The sequence below is a fragment of the Lactuca saligna genome, chromosome 4, assembly GCF_052625555.1.
Source record: "Lactuca saligna cultivar CGN05327 chromosome 4, ASM5262555v1, whole genome shotgun sequence".
Lineage (NCBI taxonomy): Eukaryota > Viridiplantae > Streptophyta > Magnoliopsida > Asterales > Asteraceae > Lactuca > Lactuca saligna.
Window position 1 is genome coordinate 102766567 of NC_136420.1, and position 11180 is coordinate 102777746.

At 34.6% G+C, this 11180-nt stretch overlaps 1 protein-coding gene across 1 annotated transcript; it reads left to right on the forward strand.

Moving 5' to 3' along the window:
- The first annotated feature begins 6499 nt into the window (after positions 1–6499).
- On the forward strand, positions 6500–7575 carry LOC145038732 (high-affinity nitrate transporter 3.1-like). The gene is made up of 2 exons (XM_078986995.1): positions 6500–6733; positions 6862–7575. The coding sequence occupies exons 1-2, from the start codon at positions 6604–6606 to the stop codon at positions 7338–7340; spliced, it is 609 nt and encodes a 202-aa protein (XP_078843121.1). The 5' UTR covers positions 6500–6603; the 3' UTR covers positions 7341–7575.
- The last annotated feature ends 3605 nt before the right edge of the window (positions 7576–11180 follow it).

The following is an 11180-nucleotide window of genomic DNA, read 5'->3' on the forward strand; positions in this document are numbered from 1 at the left end:
TCTTGTTTATCCTTCGTATTGAGCTTTTACCTTTTCTATTTTGTTAAGATGATATTGATGTTGTCAAAACAACGAGAAATGGCGAGAATCTAGAACTTGATGAATCAATCGTGGATGTTTATTCGCACATGAATACCAACCATAATACGTCTATACTTGTTGATTCACGATAATGTGAATACCAAATTAGGACATTAACACGAAATCATGTAGAGAATTGGGTATTAGAACACAATAGGTAATTAAATATTATTCCCCTTAAAAAAATATATCCTCCGACAAAAAAAAAGTTTAAGTAGGAAATAAAAAAAATTCAAATATAAAAGACAAAATTAAATTTGAGAAAAAGAATGGATTAATTAGCCCATTGATTTAGACACATAGCACATCAAACCGATCTAAGAAGGATAGGGATGCTCCTCTAAGTCTCGACCCATGTCATTCCCTCCAGAATGGAAACAACGTTGGAAAATTAGTTTTACTAATATCTAAATTTTGGTTTTTACCATTTTTGGCATGAATTTTGAACTCTAAATGTAATAAAATAGGATAAATGACTATATATCTGTATTATCCTCCATGCTACCTTTGTTTTAATATATTACATGTACAAAACGAATTAAAATTGAATGAGAAATTGATTGTCAAAGTATGGTAGTTGAAAGCGATTAAAAAGGAGTTAATTGGGTTTTGTTCCATACCAGATTGGTAGGAGTATGAAAATAAAATAGGTTTATAACTACAAAAACTAGATACCTTTGTAAGTCTAATAGAACCAAGGCTCTCTCTTGTGCGTGCGTGCAAGAGGGTGCAAATGCCGGCCAGTTTGGCTTTAGGCCACAGAACTTGTGTGTGAGCCCACACCCTAAGGGTATGAATGGACCACTAAATGACCAGAAAAGTTCAAGGACCTTCTTGAAGTTATTTTCATTTTAGTTTATACATAGAACCCCAAATTAAAGGCATTAATAAGATATTTCATTTTTGATCTACCAATTATTTATGTCATTTAACTGACTGTTACATTTTGATATATAATGACATCAATTATGATTTACAGTATAAATAGAGCATATCCTTGACTATTTAACTTACACCAAATGAATCAAAAACATTCACCTCTTTCTCTCTTGTTCTTCTGCTTCTTCCATCTTTTGTTGCAACAAAGGTAAAATCCGGGCCACGTGAGGGTTCAAGAAATCTTGAAGAATTGCTTTATATTGTTATATCATGGGAAACAAATATTTATATAGGGCAAACTTGTTTTAAGGAAACTATAAAAAAAACCAAACCTTAGTAACAATTTATTGTTTGTTTTTTCGTGCAATTCTTAGGGGTTACATTTTTCCTAACAAAGAATGCATCCCCCAAGTCTGGACTGGGTTATCATTAGACTAATCATCATGGAAAGTAATGATGTGCTTCACATTGAATACATCAGTGGTACGAATATGGCTAGGAAGCTTTACACGGTAAGCATTAGGATTGTTCTTTTTAATCAATTCGATGGGTTTGATATTTTTGGTTTTAATCTTCTTGTAATCTCCATTGGAAAACGATCTTTAGCAAGTATAGCCAGGCGAAATTTCCAACTTCGAACTCTACGTGACTATGTCTTTTGTTATTATGGATCTTGTACTTGGCGCAGCTGGTGGTTATGTTATCATATATAGCATCATAGGTTTCAAGCAGCCATTCAACAAAAGCAATAACCTTTTTATCATTCTTAGCAGTAGTTAGAATAGGAAGGAGATCTAACGATCCCTACGATTATGCAGAGTAAACAACTTAGAGCGGATGAAATTGGTGCTATGGTTTATAACGTGATTGTGAGAAAACTCGAATTAACTCAATTCATTATCCCTACTCTTCAAATGATCACCAATGTTGTAAAAAAGAAGGTTTCCTAGTGAATGATTCACGACTTTCATTTGAACATCCATTTGTAGGTGGTAGGCATTGCTGAAATTAAGTTTCATACTTAACATTTTCCACAAAGTAGGCTAAAAGTGACTAAGGAACTTCCTCATACGAATTCAGATTTGGACGTTCTTTTTATGCACGCTCTCGGTTTAACGTATACTACGACTTTTGTTTAGATCACTAAGGCTAAAAAGTCATTCATCATAAATTCACTATTTACGTCACACAGTGTCGTGCCGGTTTTGTCGCGAAACTTCGATAGGTCATAACTTTTTCATTAGAACTCGGATTTCGGCATTCTTTATATGTCCAGAATCCTTGTCACGACCACTAAAACTTCCATCATCGATATCGGGTTTATCTAACACTTTAATTTTGATGCTAATTTTTATCATTTATTTATTATACCTTTATAAATTAGTATAAAGCACATAAATTCACATAATACTCAAATAATTTATCTTTATTACTTCAAAATAGGTTACAATGGTTGACCTGCCTATTACATCACTGCACTAATGCTTAGCCAGGAACACGGACGTTACAGATCTAATTATGAGAGATGTGTCTAGAATGGTCACGTTAGTTTGGTTGTTGGATTTCAGAAAAGTTATATGTTGTAATGATCCTGCCTCCCAACTGTCCTTCTTGGCTAATCCTTACTTGATACAATGGTTAGTATTCATTGGGATTAGTGATAGGTCTAGCCAACGTTACCAAATTTCCATTAGATCTAATAAGTTATAGTATTATATGTTAATACTCGTTAGGTTTGTTGCTCGTCGGTGGGATCATCCGGATATCTATTATTCTTCGGAGCAATTGTCCATGTGAGTTCATCTCACTATATTATGTATTCTAGTATATATCTGTGTATGTTAGGATATAGGAACCAATAGTGTAGAGCCCATAGTATAGTTTTCTATGTGCCTGTAAAGCCGCATATGTAGTATCTATATGCATGATTATTGATTTGCTTATAAGTTATTGCAAATTAGTTAGGGAATAATGGCTGAATGACAAGGAAATCGGGGGCATATAGGCCTACGTGTTAACAAAATGGAATGCAGGTTGTAAGTACTCATTGACATGTGTTAAGGAAGTGACATCTAGGCCGTAAGTACACTTAGACTCGTGTTGAAGACAAAATGGCATGTAGGTCATAAGTCTAAGATATGCATATTATTTGTATGCATATATGTGTATTGTGGTATATGGTATATTGGAGAAACTCACTAAGTCTAACGTTTATGCAGTTGTTATAAATGTTTTTTCAGATAATTCGTGAATGACAAGTTTCAACTGTACATACGCACATTCACAATCATGTTTTTGCATAATGTAATAAATATTCTGATGTACATTAATATTTTGGAATAATAAAAATGAAAATTTTGGTTGAAAATCAAGATGTTACACCCGCTTATTCTTGTTCATTCATATTTAAAGATTTGCTAAAGAGTAAATGTGGTGGAACCTCGAGGAGGATCTCCCCCACCTTTGGAATCACGATTAGAATTGTAACAAACTTTATTTTACCTATTTTTTAATTAATCAATGTTAAAGGGAGTAGGATTAATGGGTATAACTCGAGTATAAGGTGGGGTTACGGCTAAGGTTTAATGTTATGACATCAACAATATTGTATCACAAGAAAGGTAGTTAGAGAAGAATTTTAAAAAAATTCAACTTCTTTTGTTGGTTAATCTACATCGGTTAAAGAATCGTCTAAGTTATTTTGAGATCAAAGAAAATTTTGCTGACTGAATTAGTGCCCTTTTGATGTTTATGAACTTATATTAGAATTGTAGCATCCTTAACATCTTGTTATTGAACAGGAATTCATTAAGTTTATCCCAAAGTTCTTTGGTATACAACTAGCACTCGAAATAATTTGAAGTAGATTAGGGTCACATGTATATTGTAGAACCAAGATTTGAGATGGACGCCAATGAATTACTAATCCCCGTCATTGTCCCCGATCGGTTTTGATTTCCCTTTAATATTATCGGATACCTTTTCATAGACCTAGAAATGGGGCGGGTTTGGAGTTAATCGACCTTGATCCAAACCCTTTTAACAAATTTCAAAATCCGATCCAAACCCGCTCCATAACCTGCAGGGTTTTGAATAATCAAATCTATACCCTTATCCACCGAATCAACAGATATTCAAACCTGCACCGTAACCCATAGGCTTTTGAATTATCAAACACATATTACTTAATTCATAAAATAATATTTCTTAAATAAAACAAATGTTGATTTACAAAACACATTATGTACTCGAGGACTTCCGATTGAAATTAAAAATCACTATTGTAGTAACTTCTGATTTATTTTTTACTGTCAATTGTAGTGATACAAATAGTAATGACAAACTATCTTTCCGTCAATGAATGAATTTATTGATTTATGAATGAAATATGATGATTGCTTGATGAAATATAAATGAAATGGCATCATAAAACTTTAGTAGAATATTGGTAGTCTAGAAGTTGATTGGTTGATTCTTATGTATAAACAGTTTGGACATTGACATTTTCCCTTTGGACTTTCGATTGGAATTAAAATTAAACTTTAAGCAATATAAAATATAAACCAATAATTCAAAAATTATATGGGGCGGGTTATAATCGGAGCGGATCAGTGCTGATCCATACCGGACCCTTTTAATAAAAGGGTTAGCGGGTATAGGTCGTTAATGGGTAAACGAATCAAAAACTATGCTCCAAAACCATATAATTCTTAAAGGTTTGGATTGGATCAGGGTCAAAACTCACTCAATTGTCAACCCTACCTTTTCACCTTTACACATGTCCAAAAGAATCGACTTTATAGCTGGTACTTTGAACCATCCATCATTATATGAAACTAAATTGAAAATAAACAATGGTTAAGTTATAGATAAGTTGATCTGAAGATGGAACAACATTGGAGGAGGTCACTCGTCATGGGGTTGATAGGAAATATGAAAATTACGAGTAACAAAACAAAAACTTGTTCTAAGAAATCATACCCTAGGTAGAGAACTCGTAGAAATCAAACCACTTTAACCTTACCAAAGAGGAGTCAATGACATTGATCTTCGATATGGAGACAGTATGATCGGAGCAGGAACAAAGGGTTGCGAGGCAGCAATGCAGTTGGCAACCAAAGAAACGACTAAGAGGTGAGTCGGATATACAATCGAACCCTACGAATGATGGCTTGATAACATGATGAACATTAAAAATACTTGTTGGGGTTTGCGTTGCATTTGCTAGTGTATCATATTTCATTGCAACATGATCTTATGTGTCTATATATGATGGAGTCTCCCTTCACTCCACAATGACACTTTTAGAGAGATAATATCGGACTCCACGTATATCTTACATGTATCAGAGTTGGCGTCCTGCACCCCATGGTTCAATATTTGAACCGTGCTAAGTACAACTTCTTATATGATCTTTGAGATATTGTATATATTGTATATACTATATAATGAGATAGCAATTGAGTAAATTAACTAATCAAGAATCGTTTATTTGATACTAAGGCAAGACAATGAGTATGCAGATAGGTGATGATTTTAGTATGAATTACCAGCATTTCAAGATTGTTCACTATGCAGGTTTCATAATACAATATTACAATGGATTATTGAAAACCCTTTTGCTAGCATGCATGTATAAGTTTATTGCTGTTGTCATAATCATTGCCGCAATCAGAGCTATTTTTCACATGTAAAATAAATTAACCGACTATAAAATAATCTTTCCAATATCTACAACCCAAAGTCAAATATAGCGACATGCCTTTTCTTCAGAGGTGTCGATCAATGTATTGTTTGATTTAATTAACATAGAGAGTGCACGCTGTGAGTCATTTACACTATATATAATTCACGAAGTAACGACATATACCTACTAATTGTGAAAATTCGCATGGAATCCATGTACTTAACAGTAATAAAAACATACGAAAAAATACCAAAGACTGCATACACGTCACTATCTACTTCCAAATTACCAACTCTTACCATATTACACATAATATAATCAAACATTTGAAAATGTTGTAGGGTACCTTGATTCAGTAACAGGTGAGGTATAATTCTTTTGAAAATAATTACTTAACTGTAAGGTATATATATTTCTTAAGTTAGAGATAAGTATGTAAAGACAAAGTTCCTGGATAAAAATGTACATTATGTACGGATATACCTATGTTTTGAAGATTAAAAAGTTCTGAATATCACGTTTAGGAGAGGGTCTTAAGGATAAAAGTACACTGCATTGCATGATAAGTTACTGTTGGCTACATCTGTCAATGAACAGCCAACATAAACCGAAAGAAACTGATCCCTTGAACATTGTTAGGAGTTATTCTAAATGAGAATTTGGGAACGAACTAATACCTAGTAATGCGGCTGTCATATTAAAATAAATGTAATACTATAAGGCAAGTGGTTTGTATTTGACTTTCTTTGTTATTATATTAAGAGGTATTTCATTTTACTTATCATGATTTAAAATTGGTTTATTTCTAGACAACTTTCCGTCTATATAAAGCACCTTAATTGAGAAGTCTTGGCACATCTTCTTATCATCTGATCATCAGTACAAACATAAGTGAATTGCATTAAGTAAGGTCGTCAAACATATCGAGGTTCAAAAGTCAAACAACATCATCATCAATGGAGGCTCCTGTTGGTTTCCTTGTTGTTTCTCTCCTTCTCTCTTGCTTTGCAACTACTGGCTATGGTGTTACCTTCACTTCTCTTCAGAGGACTCTTGAAGTCACCGCTTCACCCAAAGAGGGCCAAGGTTTGTCCACAAGTCTGAGTGTAATCTTAAAAAACACAACACAGATTATGATTCCTTCATATTCCTTCCAACCATTTTTACGAATAAATTTATTTGTTGATTAAATATCATTGAATTCGGTTTTACAGTTCTCAAGGCTGGAGATGCAGATATTACAGTGACATGGGGATTCAACCGGACATTCCAAGCTGGGACAGACTCGGCCTACAAAACCGTAAAAGTGAAACTATGCTATGCACCCATCAGTCAAAAGGACCGTTCATGGAGGAAAACAGTCGACGAAATGAAAAAGGACAAGACTTGTCTGGTAAAGATTGTGGCTAAGCCATACACTGCATCAAACAACTCCTTTACATGGACTGTAGAGAGAGATATTCCTACTGGAACATATTTTGTGAGGGCCTATGCGTTCAATGCTCAAGATGAAGAGGTAGGTTTTGGCCAGACCACAAATGATAAAAAAGAGACGAATTTGTTCCAGATACAAGCAATCACAGGTCGCCATGCGTCACTTGATATTGCATCTGTCTGCTTTTCTGCATTTTCCATAGTCGCTTTGGCCGGTTTCTTCTACATGGAGAAGAGTAAGGGAAAGGCAGCTCAATAGAATTGAGATCAACAAAAACGGTATGGGGATTAATGTCATGTTACTCGTGGCATATTTGAAGAAAGAAAAAGAATCCTAATTGTGTTTTAATATAGTGGTGAAGTACATGACTTATCCTGGGAGTGTGGATAAACGAAAGAATGTTGTAATAGAGATGATTTAATGATGTTTTTTTCCGCTTAAAATGAGGAGGATGCCCGTTTCGTTATTTTGAAAATATAAATTATCGAAGACCCTCTTTGCTAGCATATACAATTTTATTGTTGTCTTAAATAATGATCGAGGTCCCGTATGTACAAACCGTACACATCATCTTATGTGTGTGTCGCTTTATTTAGAAGTAAACAGGAATACACTTTTGTAAATTTCATAAATGAGACTTTGAACTAAAAATTGTACCATAGGAGGCAAGAGAGCACAATGATGAGAGCATAAGGTGAATGACCTATGTGCTCAACTTCATTGTTATTAGGCAACCCAGTATAGAAAGTTTTTTACGCATGAACATCTACATGGACAATCTTGTCTACACGTAAACACCACCCCATAAGAACGTAGGTGTCTTGTGGCTTGGTGCGCTTCACGGACGAAGATGATGGATTTTGATTGGTGGAACAAAAATGTGATTGTTTGATGTATCTGTTGGCAATAAAAAATTATTAATTTTTAAAATTTAAAACAAACTATCTTTACCTATAAATACTATCACTTTGATAAAATTTTCACACTATAAACACATCCATTTGTATACTCTAAAAGTTTGCATCAAATTTTTATTGATCAAAAATACTCCAAACACCCCAAATAATATGTATTTTAGATATATGCATATGTTAACATCATTAATTCAACAACTCTTATTCATCAATCATTTATGTGCCACAAACTAATTCTAACAACATATACCACAACAATTTCATCACTCCTAATTCCAATCTTTTTAACAACATTATTCTCAACATTAAAAATTTCATGTTAGTGTAAAGAGTTTGTTTTCCTCTTGAAAGTTTCCTAGAAATAAAGGTTAGTAGCAAAACGTGGTGGCTCAGGCTCGAGTTGGACTCGATTCCCTTAAATAGATTCATCGTCTGTTCCCAGGGTACAACAACCTTAACAGTGGTGTACTGCCGGATATTTCACTTGCCTAAAAGAGTCGCCGGAAGCAGGAGTACAGAGAAGGGGGAGAAAGAAAAGTATTTTCATTCGTGTGTTGAATGAGATGGTAAAGGTCTCCTTTTATACTTGAGTCGTGTAATTGAAACAAATCAATGATTGATTGAGGATTTAATGCCAATAAATGTCAATAATTACGTAATTAATTCACCTGTTACAGAATTCAAAAATATGGACCAAAACTGTCAGGTTTAGCAAAAACAAGGGTAGCACGAGCCCGAGTTTTCGGAGCTGCATTCGTGTCTGCGGGTCGCGCCTATGCACAAGTTCGGTGTTTTTGGTCTACGAAATCCAAGATTTGCACCCCAGCCCCCCCCCCCCTGCACGCGGGTAGGAATTGTAGTAAAACCATAGACACCAGCTTGTAAGCCTTACATGCATTCAAGCTTATAAACCTTGTTGAGTTTGGTCTTTCTACCAAATATGGGACTCATTCCCACATTCATCCCTTTTTGCTACATTTATTCTCTAATACCCTTCTTTGAGTATCGATATCTCATTCACATATACTCCATTTTGGACATATAATATATCGTTTCGAAGTCCTCGTGGAGGAGAACACAAACCCACTTAGAGTTAGTTATATATACAACATATGTATATAATTATACATATGTCCAAAGTTAGTAAAAATATAACTATTTATACTAAATTTTCCAACAATCCCCCTCATGAATGGAGATCGATCTCTGCAAATCCAATTTCCAAACGAAATTTTCAATAGTTGAATTTTGCATAGGATAGGTAGGTATTACCCTTTGAACCCTCTTTTAAGATGTTACACTTAATCTCCTAGTAGTTAGTAGATCTCGATGTCTTTGAAATAAGTTGCCATTTATGTAGAGGACAATGTAAATCTCAACAGACTCTTCCTGACAAGGCCATATCCTCATACACGTGTTCGTTTTGGTCATGAACCCTAACATGGTTCTGCAAGAGCTTTAGGAATTGTGCCCCTATAATTCCCTTTGAAACGAACCCACTTCTCTCTCACATGGGTGATTCCAAGAATCATTAAAAACCATTTGTTTAGCCTAATTTTGTCACTACGTATAGGAATGGACTAGAAAGTAGTGTTAACCCCCCTCCCTCCCCCTCCATAGTGACCTGCCTCACTCATACAATTAGGTTATCCTTTTGAACCTAGATCTTGGGATCTCTAGTCTTCTGGGTAAGGTTTCCTTCGTATGAATTTATTCATTCATGGGCTTTAGTCCTATTCCTCTTGATGACTTATAAACTACATCTCTACTCAAGCCTTTTGTAAGCGGATCCGCAAAGTTATCCTTTGACTTTACCCAGTTAATCGTGATAACCCCCGTAGAGATTAGTTGTCGTCTCATTTTATGTCTACGTCCAATGTGCCTTGATTTCCCATTGTACATTGTACTTTGAGGTCTACCAATTGTCGATTTGTTATCACAATATATACATATGGCCGTTACCGGCTTAGGCCATTCAGGAATGTGATGGGTTTTGGTCATAAGACATCCTATGTGCTCATACAAACCCTAATGCTTGGATCTAGGTTTCTCTATTGTACATGCTTTGAATCCAAGACTATAAACCCTAATTCTAGTATATGAAATCGATATTAACATATGAATGGGTTTAAGAACATACCTTGATTGTTATAGAGTAATAACAATCCTAATTCCTTGTATTGACTTTGGAATGCTTAGAGTCACAAGTGTCATTCCTCTAATGGCTTACAAATACCAAGAGCAAATGGAGAAGGTATAAATAGAGAGGAGAGAGGTTAGAATTTGTCCTTAGGACTTCTTGGGAAGGGATACACGAATTCATGAGCCTTGGGGTCTTTATATAAGTGTAGAGATAGGGTTTCAGTCATTATCCTTATCTAGTTGCTTATCCACAAAGCAACCCATAAGATAATCCTTGAATCCTTGTCATAGTCGAATTCTAAGGCCTTATCACCTTAAATTCGTTCACCCTAATAATAAGATAATCCTTACCTTATTTTGTAACTATCACATAATTACAAATCAGCCCCTCTAGTTTAATTAATTACACTTGATCACAAAATTAATTCCTAATTAATTATTGACCAATATTAATTAAAGAAATATGATTTCTCCTTTAATATATTATTCTTATAACATATTAATAAATCATAATAACCTTTCTCTCTTTATTTATTTCTCCAATCAAGTTGCTTTGGTGAAGGCAACCCAAAAGGACCATGCACCATCGGGTCAAGTACATACCAAAATAGTTATGGACTTAGACACTAATCCAACAGTCTCCCACTTGGATAAGTCTAATAACTATTATGCGTATGACTTCAGATCCTAATCTGCAATCGTAGCTTTCCAAAGCCGCTGTCAACTCTGATCCTATCAGATACGCGTGTCCTTAGAAAAGGGATCATATTTTCCTCCATTCTAGATATCATATGAGATATGATTTCAAACCATTCTCTTTGTACTATATCTCGATTTCCGATTTATGACGACTGACTAATTGAACAAATCAAATTAGCCCTAGTCCAGCCGAGCATTTATGTTTGTCATCACTAAACCATCGAGGGGCCCAAAGATATTGCTTTTATCCTACTTTGAATAAAAGGAACGGATAAACTTTGATACAATGCTTGCTTGCACTCACTAACCAAATCACACACAACAATATGTTTTATAACACCAA